The 25,019-nt window shown below is 45.7% G+C and overlaps 1 protein-coding gene across 1 annotated transcript; it reads right to left on the reverse strand.

The window, feature by feature from the left end:
* Nucleotides 1-5,529: 5,529 nt before the first annotated feature.
* Nucleotides 5,530-23,741, reverse strand: TEKT4 (tektin 4). The gene is made up of 6 exons (XM_064152706.1): nt 23,208-23,741; nt 13,304-13,374; nt 9,628-9,771; nt 9,138-9,360; nt 7,971-8,125; nt 5,530-5,835 (listed from the first exon to the last, which is right to left on the reverse strand). Exons 1-6 carry the CDS (start codon nt 23,739-23,741, stop codon nt 5,604-5,606), a joined length of 1,359 nt encoding a protein of 452 aa, XP_064008776.1. The 3' UTR covers nt 5,530-5,603.
* Nucleotides 23,742-25,019: the final 1,278 nt, after the last annotated feature.

Raw genomic sequence — 25,019 nt, forward strand, 5'->3', positions numbered from 1 at the left:
CCTCACAGGTACAGCAGCAACAGAGCACCTGCAGATGTCCCACCTAGGAGGGATGTGTTGGCCAAGTCCTGCCTTTTGGATGCCTGAGGGTCACAGTATTGGCTCCCCATCCCCTCATCCCAAACTGAACACAACTCTCTGCCTTCACCCACTCTGCCAGTCTGTCCCCTCCCCAACAGCGAGCGGTGGATTGGCAGCTTCCAACAGCCCTCTGGAAGTGGACTGGCTTGGAGCTAGGAAGCAGTTCTCTTGACTGCTCTCTGCTCCATGAACCTCCTGCCTGTCCTTTGGTGGTGATGCCAAAGCCACTCGGCAGGCTGGGCTTGCTTAGCTGGTACGATGTGGTTTGTTTACAGCTCTTGAATGCTGTGTACGGAGACCTAAGAGCTCTTTTGTGACTACAGTCAGTGACTGATTCATGGGGATGGGGGTTACAAGGCTTTATGATTCTCCTCTCAGGTATACAGACTTGAGTTTAGCCTCTGACAATAGCTGGTGTCATAAAATGCCAGTTTTAGACTCCCCAGTTTAAGAGGGACAGGGATCTCCCAGAAAAGGTCCAGCAGAGGGCTATGAGGATGTGGAGCACTGCCTGATGAGGAGAGGCTGAGGGGCCTGGGGCTGTTTAATCTGGAGAAGAGAAGACTGAGAGGGGATTTAATTAATGTATGCAAATATCTGAGGGCTGGGAGTCAGGAGCGGGAGGACAGGCTCTGCTCACTGCTGCCTGGGATAGGACAAGGAGCAATGGGTGGAAATTGCAGGTCAGGAGGTTCCACCTCAACACAAGGGGGAACTTCTTGACTGTAAGGGTCATAGAGCACTGGAACAGGCTCCCCAGAGAAGCTGTGGAGTCTCCTTCTCTGGAGGCTTTCAAGGCCTGTCTGGATGTGTTCCTCTGTGACCTGATCTAGACTGTGTAGTCCTGCTTGGGCAGGGGGGTTGGACTGGATGATCTCTTTGGGTCCCTTGCAGCCCCTAACATCCTGTGACCCTGTGAAACAGCCATTTCCCCAGCACATCCCAGTCTCCTGAGACTCCACCTGCACTACTGTGTGCAGTTCTGGAGCCCCCAACACAAGAAGGACATGGAACTCAACACAAGGGGGAACTTCTTTCCTGTAAGGGTCCCAGAGCACTGGCACAGGCTCCCCACAGAGGTTGTGTAGTCTCCTTCTCTGCAGACTTTCAAGGCCTGTGTGGATGCATTCCTCTGTGATCTGCGCTAGATTGTGTGGTCCCACTCTGGCAGGGGGGTTGGACTCAATGATCTCTTTGGGTCCCTTGCAGCCCTTAACATCCTGTGACCCTGTGTGAATCCTAAGGATGAGGAGGCTGAGGGAGCTGGGGGTGTGCAGCCTGCAGAAGAGGAGGCTCAGGGCAGACCTCATTGCTGTCTACAACTCCCTGAAGGGAGGTTGTAGCCAGGAGGGGTTGGTCTCTTCTGCCAGGCAAGCAGCAACAGAACAAGGGGACACAGTCTCAAGCTGTGCCAGGGCAGGTTCAGGATGGATGTTAGGAGGAAGTTGTTGCCAGAGAGAGTGATTGGCATTGGAATGGGCTGCCCAGGGAGGTGGTGGAGGCACCATCCCCGGAGGTGTTGAAGCAAAGCCTGGATGAGGCACTTAGTGCCATGGTCTGGTTGATTGGATAGGGCTGGGTGCTAGGTTGGACTGGATGCTCTTGGCGGTCTCTTCCAACCTGGTTGATTCTATGAAGCTCAAGGTAATTGGAAACTAAAGCTCCCCTGTGACACCAGTAAAATAACCTTTAAAAATATTTCCTGGTAAATCCTCAGCCTAAGAAGAAATTACTAACAGCAACAACAACAACCAAAAAAAAAACCCCACACCAAACAAAAAAAAAGCCCCAACAACAACAAAAAACCCCAGCCAACCAAAGAGAAAAACCCATATTTACATGCTCCAGGAGGGGCTCTAATTCTTATTCAAAAACTAAATAAATCAGTAATTAAAGGGAGGGAAAAAAGTCTGCAAGGTGAAGCTATTCCAGCTGATTCTCACTCTGACAAGTTGCTGTACTCAGCCATTACTACGTGAATAGGGCAGTGATTACCCTCCTGCCACTGGAGTAGATTTCCCTTGATTAGCCTAAAGCAGGGGCAGACTAATTTGCTTCACAAAGGTAAATTAAACTGATAGGCTTTAATTAGAGCAAGCTCCATTTATAACCCAATATGGGCCATAAGGTTATTTGTACTCAGCAGAGTCTGAGAGGAGATGGCAGCACTTTTCTTCCACTCTTCTCAATGCAAAACTCCTCAATCAAAGTTTTGGGTTCTAGATTGCAGATTCTCCTCATCCCATTTGCCATAATCAGAGCTCAGATTCCACTTGGATTCCAATATTATTATTTGTAATGTTGTTTTCTTTAGTGGGTGAATAAAGTCAAGTTGAACATATTGGATGAGGCACTTAGTGCCATGGTCTAGTTGACTGGATAGGGCTGGGTGATAGGTTGGAATGGATGACCTTAGAGGTCTCTTCCAACCTGGTTGATTCTATAATTCTGTGATTCTATACTCATCCTTGGTGTACCTCCTGAAAGGTTCTCCTCTGCAGACTCAAACTCTTCTCAGACAGATTCCTGTGCAACCCGATCTAGACAAAAAAAGGAAAGGAAAGGAAAGGAAAGGAAAGGAAAGGAAAGGAAAGGAAAGGAAAGGAAAGGAAAGGAAAGGAAAGGAAAGGAAAGGAAAGGAAAGGAAAGGAAAGGAAAGGAAAGGAAAGGAAAAAGAAAAGAAAAGAAAAGAAAAGAAAAGAAAAGAAAAGAAAAGAAAAGAAAAGAAAAGAAAAGAAGAGAAGAGAAGAGAAGAGAAGAGAAGAGAAGAGAAGAGAAGAGAAGAGAAGAGAAGAGAAGAGAAGAGAAGAGAAGAGAAGAGACGAGAAGAGACGAGAAGAGGAAAGAAAAGAAAAGAAAAGAAAAGAAAAGAAAAGAAAAGAAAAGAAAAGAAAAGAAAAGAAAAGAAAAGAAAAGAAAAGAAAAGAAAAGAAAAGAAAAGAAAAGAAAAGAAAAGAAAAGAAAAGAAAAGAAAAGAAAAGAAAAGAAAAAAGAAAAGAAGGCAAAACAAAGCCCTTGAGCACCAAACCTGTAAACTAAAGAATTTGGGTCAAAAGCCCTCAGTGACGCAGCTGGTATTCAAAGAAAAGGCAGCAGCTTTTAGCAGGAGGGCAATTGCCCAACGATGCTCTGTACATCCTGATAACATGAATTATCAGGATAATACAAATAGCTGTCTGGGAGAAAAACAGAGGCTAATGGCCTTTCCTCTCTGGTTAACACAAGCCAGGGCCACTCACAGATGTCCCCTGGCGAAGCTGGGGGCTTTGGTGCGGTTTGTTGTTTGGGTTGGTCTGTGAGGGGTTTTTTTTGTTATGGTTTGGTTCTGGGCTTTTTTTCCACACTTTCATCAGCTGCTTTTTAAAGAAACAAAGTAATAGAGGAAACCACTTGGGTCATAATAACCCCATGCAAGGCTACAGGCTTGGGGAAGAGTGTCTGAAAAACTGCCCAGTAGAGAAAGACATAAGGATGAGAGGTTGAGGGAGCTGGGGGTGTGCAGCCTGCAGAAGAGGAGGCTCAGGGCAGACCTCATTGCTGTCTACAACTACCTGAAGAGAGGCTGTAGCCAGGTGGGGTTGGGCTCTTCTCCCAGGCAAGCAGCAACAGAACAAGGGGACACAGTCTCAAGTTGTGCCAGGGCAGGTTCAGGCTGGATGTTAGGAGGAAGTTGTTGGCAGAGAGAGTGATTGGAATGAGCTGCCCAGGGAGGTGGTGGAGTCACCATCCCTGGAGGTGTTCAAGCAAAGCCTGGATGAGGCACTGAGTGCCACGGTCTAGTTGCCTGGATAGAGCTGGGTGCTAGGTTGGACTGGATGATCTTGGAGGTCTCTTCCAACCTGGTTGATTCTATGTTTCTGTGATTCTCTGATGCTGATCAACAGCAGGCTGAAGATGAGACAGCACATGTCCAGGAGGGCAAGAAGTCCAAGAGCATCCTGGCTTGGATCAGGAATAGTGTCACCATCAGGACCGGGGCAGTGACTGTCACAGAATCACAGAATCACAAAATTAATCAGGTTGGAAAAGACCTTCAAGATAATCAAGTCCAACCTATCACCTAACACCTTCTAATTAACTAAACCATGGTACCAAGTGCCTCACCCAGCCTCCTTTTAAACACCTCCAGGGATGGGGGCTCCACTGCCACAGGTCACAAATTTGACCAAGTGGCCTACTAAGCTCACAGATGAAGGACATTTGTTAACATCGCTCTGATGGAGCAGATCTGGTGAGCTTTCCACTACGGCTAGTTCAAACACACCTTGCTTCCAGGGAATAGCTGGAACCCATCAAAAGCTCAATTCCACATCTTAATGCTTCACTTAAAAGTCATAATTGCTATTCACAAGCTGTTTAGTTAGGATTTTTCTTAATGAAACCCCTAAATTCACTGACTTGTGAAGGTTAAAAATCCTTGGCCTCATTTTCAGATGACAGAGGCAGGTGCCACAGGCTGGAGGTGCTTTGCCAGTCGGCAGATTGTCATCAAACCTTGGTAAACTCTTCTTGTTTACTACTAATATTTGAGCAGCTTTAAAGTCTATCACCTGTTTCCTTGCTGAGCCTGTGATATTCTGTCAGGCAAACAGTTTTATTGCTCTCATTTCAGGCTGCCTGAATGTGCTTGCAAGCTATAAATGTTGTATCCACATCTGTGCGTGTTATTATTATTCTTCACAATAAATAATCACTCAACAAATTCACTATAAATATTCACTCAACAGATTCACTTATCAGGGTGAAAACTCCAGCTATCACCTGCTGTGTAAATTATGCATCTGTGAGACAGATATTTAGAGATGTCAGGAATTATCTTTAAGCTGTGTTTTGAACTCATTACACTTCTATAGGCAAGGTTTTATACAGCTTTTCAAAGCAAGGCTCAAAGGCCACCATAATAGTACAATAATGCATTTTAACCTCAATAGAAGAACTTCTCTGGAGTACTGTTTCCAGTGCTGGGTTCCCCAGCCAAAGAGAGACAGGGAACTACTGGAGATAGTGCAATGGAAGCTACAAAGATGCTGAGGGACTTGCAGCATCTCTGTGGGGAGCAAAGGTTGGGAGCCTTGGGGCTGTTGAGCCTGGAGAAAAGCAGCCCCAGAGGGGAAGTGATCAGTGCTCAGCAAGAACTGAAGTGTTGGGGGCAAGAGGATGGGGCCAGTCTCTTGCCAGTGGTACCCAGTGACAGGACAAGGGACAATAGGCACAGCCTGGAACCCAGGAGGTTCCATCTGAAAAGAAAGAGAAACTTTTTGCTGTAAGAGTCCCAAAGAGATCCTGGAGTCTTCTTAGCTGGAGAGATTCCAAACCCAAATGAATATTGTGATCCTGGGTAAGCTGCTGTGAGTGTGCTGTGGAAGGGGATTGGACTGGATGATGCCTGGAGGTCCCTCCCAGCCCCTACCATTCTGGGATTCAAGGAAATCACAGTGACTACATAACTTCTGAGTTTAATATTATCCATGTATTTGATAGGAAAGATTTGAAACCACATTTTCCTCCCAGGCTTTGCAGTGCTAGTACAGAGATGGTGCCTGGTAACCTGCTAATTTCAGAAGAGCAGGGTAGTAGTTGCGGTGAGCCATGCACTTCTGCCTGTCAATAAAAAGACTGTTTGTTTTCACTGCTATTTCCTTCTCTAAATCCATCCGTGTGTCTTCTAGGTTCCTCAAAGACTCTTCAGATTCCAGCAGTTTTTTCTTCAGGGATTCAATGGTCTCTGTCAGTTCTTCAACTTCAGTGATCAACCTGAAGACAATGACAGCGAGCGATTAAAACCGGAGCAGAAGCCAGCTGTGACAGGAATAAAGATCAACAGCTACAGAACCACAAAACACAACAAAAAAGGGCTTCAGAGAGGTTCCACATACTTGGTCAAAAGCAGAGTTCACTTTTACAGCTTCTCTACAGAGGTCTCTGAAGATTTAGATAGTACACCAAGAAAGAACTTGGAATACTAAGCACAGTGGAACCATTGTCACCTTCTTCCACTGCACAGGACACTTGCACCAAGAACTGTAGAGCAAAAGTTGTTGTGTCACCCAGTTTGGCTGGGTCAGCATTTTTTTAAGCCTAGTTCTTCATAACTGGTATGAAATTCTTACCAAAACTCTGGCATAAAACTCAAGTATTAAAGATTGTCCTGCTTTGAGCTAGAGCAGAGCTGATTCTGCTCAGTGCTCAGGCTCTGCTCTGCTCAGCTCAGGCACTTTCTGCAGTTCAGGGCAGCTTTGCATAGCCAGGAGTTGCTTCTAGCAGGGAGAAGCTGATGGGAAGAGTTCCTGCCTAGGACTGGGCTGCAGAAGACAAAGACTTGCTCCTCTGCACACTAAGGGCACTGCCACACCTTGTGCCCTACCTTGGTGTGCAGCATGTCACAGCTGGTAGCTGTGAGGAGGACCAGGCAGGACAGGTGACCCTCAACTGACTGTGGACAGCATCTTCAGGAAGAATCACCAGTCAAGCCTCTTCTTCAGTGGCCTGTGTCCCAAAAGGACCCTGTCCATGTCTTTGACCCCAGCTCAGGAGTTTATGAAGCCAGCTCCTCAGTCTGGTTCCCATCTGCTGCTAAGCCCAGTCTGGGACCTTGCCCAGCATCAGCAGTGCCAGCGGTGCCATCACTGGCATCAGGAGTTGGGTTCCATATTGATTTGTGTCTCTTTGTCTCTATTTCATGGAATTGTTCTTCTTTCCATCCCAGATGGTTTGGTTTCTCTCCCACCCCATCAGCCTCTCTTCTTTCTTCCCCTCCTCTTCATTTTGGGAAAGGCAGAGCTTCTGTCATTTATCTGGTGGCCAGTGCTGACCCTTGGCAAAGATGCTGGTTGCACCAGAGATCAAAACAATCCCTCTTAATTTAAAAAGCATACAAACTTTTAAAGCAGCAGCAGTACATAATTTAAAAGGAAAAGCAGCACACATTTTGGAAACAGCACATCATTTCAGCTGAGAGTCAGCAAGCTTGAGGTGCTCCACTGCACTCTGTCTGCAGAGAAGACACATATTTACTTCCTGGGAAAACAAGATCCTTCTGTGCTCTGCAATCCAAGCAACTGCAGCCAGTGTAAGCCTGGCAATTAAACACATGCCCGTTCAGCAGAGGACTTGCATGTGTCCTTAAATCCCATTAAAGGCAATGTACACACTGGAGAGCTTGCACATGGATGGTTTGCTGAATCAAGACCTTAAATAAGAGTGTCTGGGGTGATCTGAAGCACCTGGATTGGCTGTAACTTCTTCCTCACTGCATAAAGAACACCTCTGAATGGTGAGCACCTTTGCTAGCAGGATATTGTAAGTCTGAAAAAGCTGATTCCCTGCTTTTCCTAAGGGAAGGAAAAGAATCAATTACAAAGCTTCTAATGAGATCAAGGCTGACAAACACGACACTCAGACCTTTACTTTGAAAGGATTTGTTCACCTCCAGGTTTAAAATGGGTTATGACTGAAAATGAAATGCCATTAAGAGAGATGTTTGTAGTATTGAGCAGTTGTCTCAGACTATGAGTACGTTTAGAACACTCACACTCCCAGCACTTGAAGCACAATTATTTGGCACACAGTCCACCTTGTGGAGAACTTCTGCTAGGAAGGAATAAATGTGCTGTTAGGTTTTTTGAGGGGACCTTCTAAATCAAAAAGCAACCACACAGTGCAGGGAGAAAAGGTAGAGTTGAGTCTACAGATCTTCTGTTTGTCAGTTCATTAGGTAAAAATGGCATTTTTCTCACAGTGATTTCAGTCAATTGAATGATTTCTGACTTAGTAACAGAATCAAACCACATAACTAAAGGCTATGTGTTGCCAATAAAACCCGTAAAAGCTGTCTAATGTCACTTCTGGATGGAATGGACACCCTGGAGGACTTATTTCACAGTGTTTACCTGAATTGTGCTTCATCTCTGCAGAGCTCTATGTTGGGCCTAAAGGATCTATCATACAGCCTGGTTTGAGCAACTTTCATTGGGGCTTCTTTGTCTTTGATAGCTTGTTTGAGGGCAGCAATGCTGGCTTCTTTATCTCCAATCTCCTTAAGGACCTTAAGGAGAGACATAGGAAATGTTAACAAGAAGTTCCACATTGGCTCTGTTCATGCTGTATGTTTACGGCCCCAGTGAATTAGAGTTTTGACCTCCTATTTGGCCAGAAAACAAGAAACAAAAGGACAAAAGTTCTTTACTATGAAGGTGGTGGAACACTGAAACAGTTTGCCCAGGGAGGTGGTGGAGGCCCCATCCTTGGAGATGTTCAAGATTAGCAAGGTCTTTAACTCTGATGTTCCTTCTTACTGCAGGGGAGGTGAACTAGATGATTTTAAAGGTCCCTTCCAACCCAATCCACTCTATGAAGCCTATGAAAAGTGGATTTGACCTTTTTGTATCTACTGCTACACTGAGAAATTGATCTTTGGTCTAAAAAGAGAGAAAATATCTTGCAGCCTGTTCAAAAACTCTTCCATGTCTCCTGACAACACATCCCACTTCCATGAATTGTTTTTAACTGTCAATTTGTAACTGTAAATGATCCAAATTCAAGTTCTCTTGAATGAGATTAAGAACTGCTGATCAGCATGGAAATTCATGGATTTCTGGCACTGTGGGAGAAAAAGGAAAAGCCAAGAACTACTGAATCCCATCTCCCTTATAATCACTGACTTCTGGTAAAAATAAAGTAAACCCAGATGTCATTACCCAACAGGTGCTAAAGAGTGACTGTTTTTAGCATGCTTGTCAATGGCCTATGCTTGTCAATGGCCTAACACAAAAGTAGGAGATGCTCCACATTGGAGAAGAGGCACAGGTTGAAAAGACCTCTTTTCATTTGCCAGGAACTGATAATGATAACATTACTGCAGCAGAGCATGGCTTTCACTCCATAAAAGTGACAACCAGGCTAGGCTGGGAATCCTGGCCCAAAGCTCAGCTCCTAGATCACACAATTTTGGGGTTCAGTAAGAGATGGAAGAAAATGTTTAACTTTCTTCATGTTTAAGTCCACCTTTTGTTTAAATAGGCTAAATGTAGTGTGGCCTTCTCAGGAGAATCACTTACTCTTCTCAAATGATACTCTAGTTTGTGTTTTGCATCATCCAGCTGCTCACAACGTTTGGCAAAGGCCTCGTTAACAGCAGCACACTGCATCCTCAGGTCTTCAGAGACATCATGAAGGATGTTGTCAATTAAGGCACGAAGGTTGATGGAAGCTGTTTTCTCTAGCTCTGCCTTATAGATGTTGTCATGACTGAACTTGGCCCATGTCTCTGGCGTTGAGGCACTGGAAGGAGAATGGTGTACAAATAAGGACCTTGCTCTTTTGTTCAAGCTGCACTTGACAGCAGGTCAAGGGAATTTCTTCTGCCCCTCTCTTCTGCCCTAGTGAAGCCACATCTGGAGAACTGGGTCCACTGCTGGGCTCCCCAGTTCAAGGGAGACAGGGAACTACTGGAGAGAGTCCAGTGGAAGCTACAAAGATGCTGAGGGGCCTGGAGCATCTCTCTGAGGATGAAAGGCTGAAAGCCCTGGGGTTGTTATGCCTACTCACCTCTCTTCAAATTTCACTGAACTGGGATGAAACTGGATGTTGGTGCTCTGGTTACTGTATCTTCCACATTTATCATCGATGTTGTACGTTTCAACTTTGTCTGACCAGTCCATTTCACAAGCCTCTTTGTGATCTCGATTTAATCTGCAAAGCCATTATTAGCACACATCATTAGTGGAAAACAATACAATTAACATGACTATCACAAACCTTTCTGAAGCTAGGCTCTGAGCTTCTGGCTTTCAAAGAGCAATCAGAACAAAAAGTTTCATTTTCACCTTGAAAATCCTAAGCAAACACTCTCTTTTCCACTATCTCCTAGAAGGACAGTAAGCCTGATGTGTTCACCCCCACCTTAGATCTTCAGTGCTGCTCTGTGCCTAGTGAAGGCTTAGAGCGATGTGACAAAGGAGTTGTTGGATTTTGAATTTTACATAAAAACCATAAAACACAAAGGATTTTCTTCAACAGACTCACAGGATTGTTTTGGTTGGAAGAGACCTCTAAGATCACTGAATTCAACTGTCAACCTCAGACCACCAAGGCCATTAAACCATGTCATAAAATCATAGAATCAACCAGGTTGGAAGAGACCTCCAAGATCATCCAGTTCAACCAAGCCCTGTCCAGTCAACAATGTCCTGAAGTGCCATGTCCACACATAGTGGCAACAGCTGCAGTTATCACAGGAAGAATAGGTAAGAGGCTGCCCAAGAGAATGCACTTCCTATAATAAGGCATCAGAAGATTCATCTTTTTTCTCTAGTACACTGGGAGTGACCCAAATTAAAGCTCTCCAAAGTGACCCTAGATCATTCTTTAAGCCCTCCTCTTTATCCTTGTGGTGGTGGGCATAATAGGGCAAGCATAGGCCTATCCATGCCCTGGCTTGACCAGACATATTCCCTTGCTCCTCTTTCTGTGCTGGGGGAAGCAGCTGTGGGAAGGGAGGGCAAAAACCCTGGCTTCACCTAATATGGTGGAGCCTGGCAAAAAGCCATTCTGAGTGGCTAATCTATGACTGATGCCTCAATAGTTTCAGGCTGGATATTGATAAAAGAGGTAAGCAGGTAGCATGGGGGCTGCTGCTGCCTCATTTGCGTCCTGAATTTGCCTGGAGAGCTTACCAGGAACAGGCTCTAAATGCCTGCACATGACTGGCCAGCATAGCCAGCGTGACATCGTGCTCAGACTGCACACCGCATTGCATCCTGCCTGCCCTCTGCAAGTCTCCTGCCAAGAGGAGAAGTCCTGGAGATACAGAGATCATCCAGAGGACCAGGTCAGAGACTATGCTACAGACTCCCAGCTTCCTGAGAAAGGGCCAGGGAAACTCTGACAGCAACCCCTCCACGTGCTTTGGGTACCATCTGATTTATTCTTTCTGAGTAAATACTTAAAAGCCTCTTCCAGTATAATATTTGCCACTTCAAGAAAGAAGTGCTCTAGTTTTGCCTGTTCCCTGCATGTATAAATTTCCAACCTGTGCGTTTGGAACCTTGGGAATAAGTTTTCTGGTGACTTTTAATGTCAATAAACAGCTTTCATAGTTATTAACAATCACTGTCTGGATATCAAAATGAAGACAGATTATTCATCTTGCCTAATCCCTCACAATCCTGCAGCACCGTAGGCAGTGTGATTTGTGCTTGGAAGGTACAAGCACAGTGATCTTCAGAGTTAAAAATGCTGCCCTGTTGTCAATTAAGTGAGTCACATGTCACCTCATTAAGTGGAATGACTTCGGATCACAAAAGCCAGCTGGTCGTTACCAGCGGTTAACACCAGATGTCACTGGCACCTCAGGAATTAAAAAGACACTGCTGGCCAACGATGCTAAAAGACGGTGCCAAATAGACCTAAAATGGTCTTAGAATCATAGAATTATAGAATCAAGCAGGTTGGAAGAGACCTCCAAGAGCATCCAGTCCAACCTAGCACCCAGCCCTGGCCAGTCAACCAGACCACGGCACTAAGTGCCTCATCCAGGTTTTTCTTGAACACCTCCAGGGATGGCGACTCCACCACCTCCCTGGGCAGCCCATTCCAATGCCAATCACTCTCTCTGGCAAGAACTCCCTCCTAACATTCAGCCTAGACCTCCCTTGGAACAACTTAAGATTGTGTCCCCTTGTTCTGTTGCCTGGCAGAAGAGACCAACCCCACCTGGCTACATTCTCCTTTCAGGTAGTTGTAGACAGCAACGAGGCCTCCTCTGATCGTCCTCCAGGCTGCACACCCCCAGCTCCCTCAGCCTCTCCCTACAGGGCTGTGCTCCAGGCCCCTCACCAATTTCATCACCCTTCTTTGGACACATTCCAGTACTTCAACATCTCTCTTACCAACATCTCTCTTAACATTATCTTCCAATATCACAGAAACCAAAGCCTGAACTCAATGGGCTCCTTCACCTCCTAACTGATGTAACAGAACAACTTTAAATTCTTTTACCTTTACAGACAGTCTTTTTAAAATCAGTATTTCCTTTTATCTGTTACTGATGTAACAGAACTACTTTAAATTCTTTTACTTTTACAGACAGTCTCTTTAAAAACAGTATTTCCTTTTATCTGGTAGGAAAGAACAAATTGAAGCAGATAAAGGAACACTTCAACCCAAAAACCAAATCCTAAAATATCAAAGTTTCCAACAGTTAACTCCTTCCTACTGATGCACTTTTGGATTCAGGTAACATCTTTTCCAAATGGCTTCTTATAAATGAAAAGCAAATATTCCTTTTGAAGTGCAATGAACATCCAGACAGATCCAGAAGGCAGAGTGAAGTTTCACATTTTAAGTTCATGCTGGCATCTGGCAGCCAAAAAAAAAATCATCTTGAAAAGATCCTTTGATCAAATAAATTATTTTAACAGGGCCTATACTATGAATGTATCAAAGATGTAACAAAGTAGAGTGATATGCAGATGATACAGAATTGGAGAATCCCAGCATGGTGGAGGCTGGAAGGGACCTCTGGACATCATCCAGTCCAACCCCTTCCTAAAGCAGTGACACTCACAGCAGCTTGCCCAGGATCACAATGCCCAGCTGGGTTTGGAAGCTCTGCAGAGAAGACTCCACAACCTCTCTGGGCAGCCTGCTCTAGGGCTCCAGCACCCTCACAGCAAAGCATTTTTAAGCAGGTTAAGAGGTGAACCATGTCCTAAAGTCCTGCTTTATGTTTTTTTGGTCTTGGATTCCAGTAGATGCAGTTCTCCCATTTTCCAACACTAAACTTAAGTGCAATGCAAATTCCCCATGAGCCAAAAAGTATCATTGTGGCCAAGAAGGCCACTGGTACCTTGGAGTGCATGAAGAAGAGTGTGACCAGCAGGTCAAAGGAGGTTTTCTTTTCCTTCTACTATGCCCCAATGAGGCCACTTCTGAAGCACTGTGTCCAGTTCTGGGCTCTCCAGTTCAAGATAGAGAGTCCAGTGGAGGCCAGAAAGATGCTGAGGGGTCTGGAGTGTCTCTGTGAGGAGGAAAGGCTGAAAGCCCTGAGGCTGTTTTGCCACAGGTATCCTCCAACTCCCACCATTCTGCTGAGCTTCATCACCAAGCACTCTTTTCATGTTTAAATGGAATTCACACAGCTCCTGAGCCTCACATTGGTCTTTACCCACTGGGCTTTGTACCCCTGTATGTCACTACTCGGGTACTGTGATAAAAGTCTTACCTCATCTGGTTAATAGCTTGCATCAAAGTTCTTTTCAGAAGCTCCTGGACATTCCTGATGAGTTCAGCTTCCTAGATAAAAACATTGAGACTTCTGTGATATCCAAAACAGTACAAATGATCCTACAGAGCAATCTGACTTCAACAGTTGTGGGTCAATACCTAACTTCTGCTTATTGCCCACTCTTATCTATTATTGCAAGACATTCAGGTGCTTTTCTGAGGAGTGAGAAGATGATAAGGTAACTCAGGTCCAACTCTGAGGCAGCAGCAGTTATTGCACATGTACCCCATGAAAAAGCTGTGTTCTGCCAGATGAAACAGAATACCTGAATTACTTGCACAGCCTCGAAGAAGGGAAGAATAAAGCAATATGTTAATGTAATGCATGTAAAGATCTAAAGGGTGGAGGTCATGAGAATGGAACTAGGCTGTTCCCAGTGGTGGGCAGTGGCAGGTCAAGGGATAATGAGTACAAACTAGAACACAGGAGGTCTCACTTGGACTCATGAGAAAACCTTGACTCTGAGGGTGCTGGAGTCATGAAGGAGGCTATGCAGAAAGGCTGCAGAGTCTTACTGTCTGGAGAGATGCCAAACTCAGCTGGCACTGTGATCCTGAGTAACCTGCTGTGGGTGAGTCTGCTTCAGCAGTGGGGTTGGATGAGATGATCTCCAGGGGTCCCCTCCAACACCACCGTGCTGGGATGCTGGGATTTTAAAGCCAAGCAGGACACTGTCTGCCCTGCAAGCACAAACTCAGATGCAGGAGGGATGTGCAGGATGTGAAACAGCAGATCAGCTTCTCTGGCAAGATGTTGGCTTCCAGAACCTGCTGAGTCCTTGCAGACACCTTCAGAGCTTGCTGCCTTATTCTGCAGTAAGCATTTTATCTGCATACCAGGGAGAGGCTTCCCAGCAGGTTCCTGCAGCTCTCCAAACCCACGGTTTGTCTGAGGTACAGTGATAAGGTGCTAATTAACATAAAGCTGTGCCGTGTCAGAACCTTGCTGGCCTGCACCCTTGAGTCCCTTGGGTTACCGAGGAGTTACTATCCTCTGATTTTTAAACAGCTATGTCTGCTTCAGCAGGCATAGGAAAGCTGTCATAAGGTAAACCAAACTGCACTTGCAGCTTTATTTTTGTTCATAAAGCTTTTTTATTGCAGAACTCATTTCCTCTTTGATGATGGACAGAAATGAGGGCTGCAGAATTATCTCATATATGCAATGCTGTTTGAGAGGTTCATTTCCTCTGAATTCCAAGGCAGTGAAAGCTCAAAGTCAGGAAGCTTTGTCTCACCTTGATAATCAGTTTGATAGCTGAAGTTCCAGCTCAAGATGGTTTTAGCCAGAATGCCCTAACATTAATCCCCACACAATGTGATCAATATGGAATCACAGAAGCACAGAACAGTTTCAGCTGGAAAAGCCCTTTAAGATCATCAAGTGCAATCACTACCTAACTCTAGCAAGTCTGTGCTAAAGCTTGTCTCTCAGCACCACATATCTGTGGCTTTAAAACATCTCCAGGGATGGGGATTCAACCACCTCCATAAAAAGCCTTTTCCAAGGTTTGTGAACCTTTTCAGTGAAGAAATTTCTTCTAATACTCAACCTAAATCTCCCATGGGGAACTCTCATTCTACCTCTGGTTAACTGGGAGAACTCCCTTTCAGGGAGTTGTAGAGATCCAAAAGGTCTCCACTCAGCCTCCTTTTCTCCAGGCTGAACAAGCTCAGTTCCCTCAGCTGCTGCTCACCAGCCCTGTTTCCCAGACTCTTCAGCAGTTTCATCCTCCTTCTCTGGACACATTCTAGTTCCTCAAAGTCCTCTGAGTGGCCCCAAATTGAATCCACTATTTGAGCTGTGGCCTCACCAGTGCTGAGTATGGGGGGGGGGACAGTCGCTGCCCTGGTCCTGCTGGTCACACTGTTCCTGATTGAAGCCACGATGCTCTTGGCCTTCTTGGCCACCTGAGCAGTTATTTGAGGGAATTTAATATTTGAGGCTTAGATATCAAAAAGAAGCTTTTGTATTTGAAGATCTAATTAACTTTGCTGGTTTACATCAAGGACAAGTCACCAAATGACAGCTAATAAACTTACTGATGAACTCTATTGCCAAATCATTGCTGACACTTGTTGATCCTCACTGGTTTTAACAAATAAAGGAGTGTGTTTGTCCCTGCAGTGTCAGTTTCTTCATCCTAGGAAACCAACAGGGACAAAAAGATCACTTTATCCTAAATGGAAAAGGGGAATCATGACTGGAAAAAAAAATACTTTACTGAAGGCTCTGCAAGAGCACAATGAAAATGAAGACAAAGCTGAAGGTATGGTTTTTGCCAACACTTTCTTCAGGGAAGAAGGATTATGATGGCTAAGTTGTCAAAGTAAAGACTCAAAACAATTTTAAAGGGTCAGAAAGGGCCAGCACTTTAAATTATATTTATATTAATTGATATTTTGGGTGTTTGATAGCCTGTCTCCATGTAAATAAAGAGGCAGCCAGTCTCCTGTGAGTAATGTGCAGAGTTTTACATGAGAAAAGCCTTCCTTTAGCAGCTAAGGTCTCTTGCATGGAAAGAGTGAAATAATGCACAACTCAAGAATTCCCTGGTTGAATGACCTAAAACAAAACTGAAAAGTGGATTCTCTGATGAGGAGATGCATTCAAATGTGACATTTAAAAACGAAGATACAATCCCTATAATTAATGGCAGCCTAAGACTGGGGAGAATGAATAAACAGGGGTGAATGTCAAGGAATTTTCCACATTTACCTACTAAATGATTTTTTTCTGAACTTTTCAAGCAGTTAAAAATTCAGGTTGTACAGCTGAGAGGAGCTGTGGCACTGGGTTGAAGATGAAGATCCTTTGATTTAGGTCTCTCGGTCCTGTTAGATATAAGGGTACAATCCAGGTTGCTGCCTACCCATAGCTGTGGCTGGCTCATGGGAGGAGGTCTATGTGGGTTGATGTGGGAGAACAGCAACACAGTATGAATGCCTGGCAGGGATCACCTGCTCAGAGAAGCAGGAACTGGGAATTCCATTTATTGTGTAGGTAGATTCAGACTAGAGAGAAAGGAAGAAATCTTTTACACTGAGAGCAGTGAGATCCTGGCCCAGGTTGCCTAGAGAGGTTGTAGATGCCCCAGCCTTGAAACCACTCTAGGTCAGGTTTGGGGCTATGAGCAACCTGCTCTAGTTGTAGATACTGCTGCTGACTGCAGGGGTGTTGGGCTAGAGGAGCTTTAAAGGCCCCATCCAACTCAAACCAGTCTATCATTTTATGATTCCATGACTTATAAAATGCCTTGTCTGCTCCTTCACATTTTCTTTGCAGAGTAAATTCACTCAAGAAGCATGGCAAAGAGCAGCAGCCAGGAGCACAGTTCTCCCAGATGTTATGATTTCACCCATCAAATTGTGGGTGATTCCACATAAAAGCCTTGGGGGAAGATCTTAGGTTTTAGCCATTAGTACAATAGATGACTTTTCATGTAGTGCGTGCACAGTATTGGGTTGGGAATTCATTTGGAGGCCCAGTCTGCAATAAGAGAGGAAAAGTATGTCAAAGAGTTTTAGTAGCTAGAAAGCATCTCTGCTTCAGAGGACAACATTAAGAGAGATTTGCATTTCTTCAGTTCACCAGAGGACTTGGTAGATGAGATGTCTATTTTTTTCCCTCCTTATTTTTCACATACACATCTTCATGTGCTGCCTATTAACATGAAATACTGTCAAATCTGAAGTGATCTTGGCTTCTTTTCAACTGTCTCCTCCACAGTTAATACCAATAATAAACCTCTGTTATTATAAATGGTTGTCAATTAACAGGGAGAGAACATTTTATAGCATAGCATGCCATTTATTTTATTACAGTATTTAATGTTTATGGTGCAAAAGTTGGATTTTCCTCAAATCTAGTGATAAAACCACCCCAGTTCATGACTTTCTAAGTGTCTAATTAATGGTGCAAAGAAAACATTTAAGAGCAGATGTTTGAGCCTTTCATGAATGTACAAATTTAGGTTTATTATAGCTTGCATTTTTACAGCAGAGACTTGCAGATATCAGCAATGGGCTAAATACAGCAGCCAGGGCTAGGATGGGGGAACAAGAGAGGAACTGAGAGGAGCTGGGAGAACCCTGTGAGTGAGGCAGCTCAGTCACCCTCAACTACAAATCCAGCTCCCTCCATCCATCCATCCATCCATCCATCCATCAGTCACAACACAGATGTATTGCATATCATCCCAGCACATACAAGCAAGCTAGCTAGCAGATCTCACTGGATTTAGGCCCTCAAACAGTGTGGAAAAGAAAAGCTATTACTCATTACAGGTGTGGGTGAAAGCTGGTGGAATCATAGACTCACAGACTGGTTTGAGTTGGAATGGATTTTAAAGGCCATCCAGTCTAACCCCCTTGCAGTCAGCAGGGACATCTGCAACTAGAGTAGGTAGCTCAGAACTCTAAAACAACATGACATAGAATAGTTCCAGGGATGTGGTATCTACTACCTCTCTAGGCAACCTGCTCCCTTCCTCCCATCTAGTCTGAATCTCCCCCTTTCAGTTTAAGCCATCACCCTTTGTCCTGTCACAACAGGCCCTGCTAAAAAAATCTGTCCCCAGTTTTCTGATCATCCCCTTTGAGTACTGGAAGGCCACAAGGTCTCCCTGAGCCTTTTCTCCTCCAGGTTGAACAACTCCAACTCTCTCAGCCTAGCCTCACAGCATCACTGCTGAGGTCCATGTCCCTGCTGTGCTGAGGACTCCAGAGCTGGCCCCAGAACTGGAGCGTCAGCAGAGCACAGCAGAGGGGAAGAATTCCCCCTCTCCACCTGCTGCCACTACTGGGGATCAGCCCAGGACACGGTTGGGTCTGGGCTGTGAAGGCATGGTACCAGCTCACGTCCAGCTTTTCATCCATTGAGACTCATTTCGGAATCCATGATCTGCAAAGGCTGAACATAAGCACTGCACTCCTCAGTTGTCTAGGTACAGAGCTGTCCTGTTGGCCCCCTGGTTCACTTGGCGAAGCTACTGATCAGAGTGCTTGGAAATGGTGCTCTGTTGTTTTCCTTGCCCTGTCTCTGCAGTTAATAGGAACATGTGCATCTGTAGCTTTTCTCCACATGTTTAAACTTTAATTTCACACAGTTGACAGGATCTTGGCTAATCCCTTTGTCTTCAGCATCAGGGAATAGCTGGGGCTGACTTCATTGTCGAAACAAACACACAACAAATCAACACTCTGAGTCTAGGCTTAAAAAATGACATAAATATAAGTACACCTATTCACTCCAGAGTCATCTCTGGCACCCAGTTAATGACTCTACAACATTGGGCATGTGGAAATAACCTTGAAATGCTGCATACATGCAGCTGAACTATGATTTATTGACAGCATAGCACCACGTGGCAAGTCCTTTGCTAGGGCTTACATTTTCAATATTAAATGCTGGCACATAAACAGACCAAAGTGTGATTAGATTGGTGTAAAGGGGATTCAGAGGAGATGTCATGCAGGTGATGAAGGTCAACCCTCCCTCATGAAACAGATGTATGCACTGCTTTGTATGCATTCAGATATTCGTAGTGCATCAGCACATAGAAGCAGAATTATCCCATTTGAGTGACTTTATCTACTTTTTACTCATCAAATCTCCTTCTTTACTAGGAAAAGAATTGTGTCCTTCCACTTATTTTTCTTAATCAGAACTGCATTAAGAAGAGATGACTGTGCTGTTAAGTGGAGTCAACAAACTTCTGAGTAACAGCTGATTTTACTGTGTCTGTGTGGAGCTTTCGCTCAAATATCCTCATCCCTCGCTCCAGCAGTGGCTGTTAGTCGTGGTTGTATCACAATAAGTCACCTAACTGACTCCACGCTGCACAGCAAATAGGAAAGATGAGCTGGAGCCAAAACTCCCTACAAGAAATAGATGTTGTGCCAAAAGAAACCAACCAAACAACAAACTCAATCAAAACCCAACAAAACGGCAGTGGAAAACCCCAAATATTATCTGGTTGCATGAAACCTCCATCAGAGACAGTTCTGTTTTCTGTGTGAGTCACCTGAAGTGATTCCTACTAGCAGATAATGAAAGTGCAATTTCCTGCAGAGATTCAAGTCTGCTTGTATGTGTGTATTTGGTGCTGTGTCTTTAAATGCCACCTGCCGGGGGCTGCTGGCAGACGGTTATCTCAGCAGGGTGCTCTGGGAACAGGGAAATATTCTTCACTGCTGCAGAAAGCTGCAAGCAGGAAGAAAACCTATGTCTTGTGAGAAGCCTTGCCATGACTATGAGAAAATAGTCCATTGTTCAGACATGTTCTTCCCCCAGTGGCAGATTCCCTCATGAGAGCTGGCAGGGACACAGCAAAGATAACAGAGAACAATGACTGGGCTGCTAGCAGGAGAGGAGGAATTGCAAAGGCAGGAAGATGTCCTAGAATATCAATTAACTGTGTAATTAAAACTGCAAGGAAAAGAATCTCTGTTTACTAACATAGCTGACTTTTGGAAACTATTTCTTCTTCACAGGTTTTTACATAGGGACAGACTAAAGCACTCCTGGTGCTCCTTGCATTGCCACTTCTGGAGAGAGTTGAGATTAGAAAGTGACTGGACAAGTCAAAACACACACAAAAAACCATGTCACTGTATAGTGACAACATTTGTGAACTTGCCCAAAGAAGCAAAGCTTGTGCCACAGAGCTACCAGTGAATGGACTCAGAGATCTGTACAGTGAACAGGCACAATTCATAGAAGAGCAGCTCTGGGTGTCAAGAATTATTACTCACTTTTGTAAAGAGTAAGAACTGTGAGGTACCATCTGATCTCTTGCAGTGAAGGAGGTATAGAGTACAGGTGCAGCTTAAACATAGTATCATCAAATTGTTTAGGCTGGAAAAAGATCTTTAAGACCATTAAGTCAAATCATTAATCCAACACTGCCAAATCACCACTAGACCATGTTCTTCAGAACCACATCTGCATGGCTCTAAAGCCCCTCCAGGGATGGGGACTCCACCAGCCTGGGCCAGTCCTTCTTCCCTTTGGGGAAGAATCTGTTCCTCATGTTCAACCTAAACCTTCCCTGGCACAACATAGGGCCATTTCCTCTTGTCCTATTGCATGTTGCTTGGGAGAACCCCAACACCCATCTCTCTCCAACCTCTTCTCAGATAGCTGGAGAGAGAGAAGGTCTCCAGAGAGCTGGCAAAGCCACCAAGGGCACATTTTAACATCTATCTACAAATAGTTGTGCCATAAAATCTATTCCTCTGTGAAAAAGGGAAGGATTTCCTCTGTTATTACGTACTCCTCTTCCTTCTGCACTGCAAAGGTCATTGGCATGGCAACAAAATCTTCATCTCTCAAGAGTCCATCTGCTGCTGGTACACATGCCTTGCCTGAACTCACATCATTCCTTTTTGGTGACATCCTACTTGGCTGTTGAAGCTCTGTCATCACCAGCACACAATCACAATTCCAGGTGATGAATTAGCAGCAGCAGTAGATGGACTTCTGAACAACAAACAAACTATTCTCTGAGACCAGGAGTAAAGATGCACAGGAGAGAAATCCTCCCAGAATATGTTTTCTTGGGGTGTAAATCTTACATTTCACAATTTCTCTAAAACATCAGCAGCTGAGGAAAATAATTTTTGCCCCTCTAAATTCAATTCTGCAACAAGTAACACGCTGAAATATTAAAGTATCCTATACATTAACTCTCAGATGTTTCTGTTTTTCACTGGAATAGCCTCTTAAATATTGATTATAATTCAGCAGTTGTACACAATTCCTACCCCAAAATCACAGAATTATAAAGTAGTTTAGGTTGGAAAAGGCTTAAAGATCCTTGAGTCTAACCATTAACCAAGCACTGCCAGGTCACCACTAAACCACATTCATCAGCACCACATCTACACAGCTTTGAAACCCCTCCAGAGATGAAGACACCACCACTGCCCTGGACAGCCTGTTTTAGGACTTTGATGATCAAGGGAGGTTCTCCTTCCCCTCTGCTCTACCCTGATGTGACCTCATCTTGAATACTGCGTTCAGTTTTGGGGTCCTCAATTTAAGAAGGGCAGGGATATGCTGGAGAGGGTCCAGTGGAAGGGCTATGGGGATGATTCGGGGACTGGAGCACAGCCTGATGAGGAGAGGCTGAGGGACCTGGGGCTGTTTAGTCTGGAGAAGAGAAGACTGAGAGGGGATTTGATAAATGTCCTTAAATGTCTGAGGGCTGGGGGTCAGGAGAGGGGGACAGGCTCTGCTCACTTGCTCCCTAGGATAGGACAAGGAGCAGTGGGTGTAAGCTGCAGCACAGGAGGTTCTGCCTCAACACAAGGGGGAAGTTCTTTACTGTAAGGGTCACAGAGCACTGGCACAGGCTCCCCAGAGAGGCTGTGGAGTCTCCTTCTCTGGAGACTTTCAAGGCCTGTGTGGATGTATCCCTCTGTGATCTGCGCTAGATTGTGTGTCCTACTCTGTCAGGGGGGTTGGACTCAATGATCTCCTTGTGTCCCTTCCAACCCCTAACATCCCATGATCCTGTGAACCCTTGTGGGGAAGAAATTCTTTTTCACTGCCAACATAAACCTCCCATGGTGCAACTTCAGGCCATTTCCTCTTGTCCTATCTTATGTTACTTGGGAGAAGAGACTGACCCCCACCTCACTCCAACCTCCTTTCAGAGAGATGTAGTGATTGAGAAGGTCTCCCTTCAGCCTTTTTCTCTAGGCTGAACAACCCCAGCTCCTCCAGCTGCTCCTCACAAGACTTGTACTCTAGACCCTTTGCCAGCTTTGTTGTCCTTCTCTGCACCTGCTCCAGCACTTTGATGTCTTTCATGCTAAATATTGATAAATATTATCATGCTAAATACTCTCATGCCATCAACGATGTAAGTCTCTTCAGTATTTTTCTAACAACAAATATTAATCATCTGGTTTAATCAGTAACTCATCCACTGTGTATTGGAGGCTGCAGGCAAATAATCATTAATTTATTTGTGTGAAACTGCAGCATGTATCATTCCAGAATGAAAAATGACCCAGACTCTGTTCCCTGGAATATGTACAGTAATGATAATTACATCAACTTGGAAGGTAATCTACATGTGGTGCTGGACCTCAGTGACATGTCAGCTGGAGTAAAGAGTCCTCTGTGGGTGAGGAAGGATCAAGCAAGTCACAGGAGACTGTCAGATTTGCTGAAGTCACCTTGTCAGAAGTACCCTCTGCCTGTGTCCCCTCACTGGTCTGAAGCTCTCATCTATGCAGGTGTAACATGACTCCCTTCATTGTGATGTCCTGCAGGACATTTCAATTGAGAGATTGTATTGAGACACTGAATGTAGTAGTGTTGGATTATCACCTTGCCACGAACCTTGGCAAGACTGCGGCATCAGTAGCTAATGGCAGGGACTGCCAGATTTGGACAGCTTGAGCATGCAAACAGGCAAGGAGCATTTCACTGCTCCTGATCACACAGAATACTCTGCTTGTTGGCTACTGAATTTTTAAAAGTATAACCTTGCAGAGGGAAAAAAGGGACTTTAAGCCATCTGGAGGCTGGCAGAAGTTGAATGCCAAAATAGGATACCTCTGATTTGATTTTGTTTGCATCTGGTCTGAGAGGGGTTATCTGATCTCCTTTACTCATATTCATATGGTTTTTAAGTACTTTTTAGATGGAGGAAAGATTTTAAACAATCTTTTTTGAATTTGGGAGTGAGAAGAGAGAGTCCAAGCAGATGCTACCTTCATGAGCTGCAGGTATCACCTACTGAGCAAGCTGCCCATCATTTGAAGATACTGTAGCAGCAGTAGAAGAGGCCTGCCAAGAACCTGCAATGCCCTAACATCCTGCTCACCTTCAGCAATTCTCGCTCCACCTCATCCCTGACCAGGTCTGGGGGCTGTCTCCTCTCCCGACACTGCAGGTTATCAGTGGCAATGGCATAGGGCATCTCGGTGGCACTGAGTGCCCTTTCCAGACGCAGCTTCTGGGCTGCGAGCAGGCCAGTCTCTGCTTCCAGGTCCTCAATCTCCTTCTGGAGCTCAGACTTCCAGAAGTGTATGTCCTTCAGGCGCTGGCCCACGGTGGCAGTAGAAGCTTGCTGGCCGCGCTGGGCAGTGGCAGCAGCAAGGTCAGCCAGCTCCTTGGCCTCTGCCCGGCCGCGCTCAGCCTGCTCGCAGCCAGACAACGCCTTGTGGTACACATTAGAGTTGCTCTGGAACCACTCATCGGGCAGGTACTTGGCAGTACGGAAACCAGCTGTGGCCAGGCCACTGGAGGAGTCGGGGCCCGTGTTTAACGCCACTTCGTACACCTTCGCGGGCAGGTCTGCGGCGGGCACGGTCTGAGGCGCCGGCTCCTTCGTCATCAGAACCTTGGGCTGCGCCATGGCCTCCTGCTAGGCCGCGCTGCGTCCTCTCGTCGCCGTGGCAACGGCAACAGCCAATGAGGCGGCGGAGCACCCTCGGGAGCGGGGGAAACCCGCGGGGACGACCAATCAGAGTGCGGAGCTGTCCCGAGGGCCCCTTGGATAGGGCAGCGCCTCCTGCCTGCGCCCGCCCCCAGGCCGCCTGTTGCTGCGGCAGCGGCAGGGACCCCCGGGCGAGGCGGGGGCGCTGCGGGGGCACGGCGGCGGCGCCCGGGCGAGAAACCTCGGGCGGCCTCGGGGACTGGGGAGGGAAGACTGGGTCCTCACTACTGAGAGATAGTTGAGGGGCTGCAGCAGGCCCAGAGCAGGGCAACGAAGCGGGTGAAGGGGCTGGAGAACAGGGCTGGTGAGGAGCAGCTGAAGGAACTGGGGATGTTCAGCCCGTGGAAAAGGAGGCTGAGCAGAGATCCCGTTGCTGTCTGCAGCTCCCAGAAAGGAAGCTGGAATGAGGCGGGGGTTGGTCTCTTCTCCCAAGCAACAAGTGACAGGACAAGAGCAGATGGGCTGAAATCGTCCCCTGGGAGATTTAGATGGAACATGAGGAACAATTTCTTCCCCACAGGGCTTGGCAAGGCCTGGACCAGGCTGCCCAGGGCAGTGGTGAAGTTATCCATGGAGGAGCCATGGAGATGTGGTGCTGAGGGACATGGTTTAGTGGCAGCCTGGCAGTGCTGGCTTAATTGCTGGATTTGATGATCTTTAAAGTCTCTTCCAACCAAGATGATTCTCTGCCTTCCAACAGCAGCCCTGATGCATGTAGTAACACCTCCTGTGTGACCGTGTCAGTGAGAACAGAGTCACACTGAGGCTCCCCTTTATGCTGAGAAATTCCTCTTTTCCAGTGGCCACATGGGCACAGCAACACTTTCTCCTGATTTGTTTAGTTTAAATACAGGAGGATCCTGACAGGACTTCACCCCAAATCCTGCCCAGTAAGCAGTGGGGGCAAGGGAGAAGGCCCCCTTTGTGCTGCAGCATCACGATGATCTTGGAGGTCTCTTCCAATCTGGTTGATGCTATGATTCTATGATCTGCTGCTTTTAGGCCAGCCCAGTTAATAAAATCTTACCCCTTGTTCAGTTCTTAACTCCAAATACTTGTTTTCAAGGCAACTTGTTTGACTCTGGCCTCGTCACAGATACCTGTGAAATCCAGCTGCTGCGGTATCCCCTGTTTAATTTTCACATGGGGGGACAATGAATAAGCTCTCAAGAGGCAGATTATGCTTGAATTATATTA

This window comes from Pogoniulus pusillus, chromosome 13 (genome assembly GCF_015220805.1).
Source record: "Pogoniulus pusillus isolate bPogPus1 chromosome 13, bPogPus1.pri, whole genome shotgun sequence".
Lineage (NCBI taxonomy): Eukaryota > Metazoa > Chordata > Aves > Piciformes > Lybiidae > Pogoniulus > Pogoniulus pusillus.

Bases quoted from the DNA above. Each gene is read 5' to 3' on its own strand.
- TEKT4 (XM_064152706.1), bottom strand. From the start codon at position 23,741: ATGGCGCAGCCCAAGGTTCTGATGACGAAGGAGCCGGCGCCTCAGACC. The intron at 13,375-23,207 runs GTGAGCAGGATG...GTTTTTATCTAG, and splicing joins TGGAGCGAGAATTGCTGAAG to GAAGCTGAACTCATCAGGAA. The intron at 9,772-13,303 runs GTAAGACTTTTA...ATGGCTTTGCAG, and splicing joins CAAGCTATTAACCAGATGAG to ATTAAATCGAGATCACAAAG.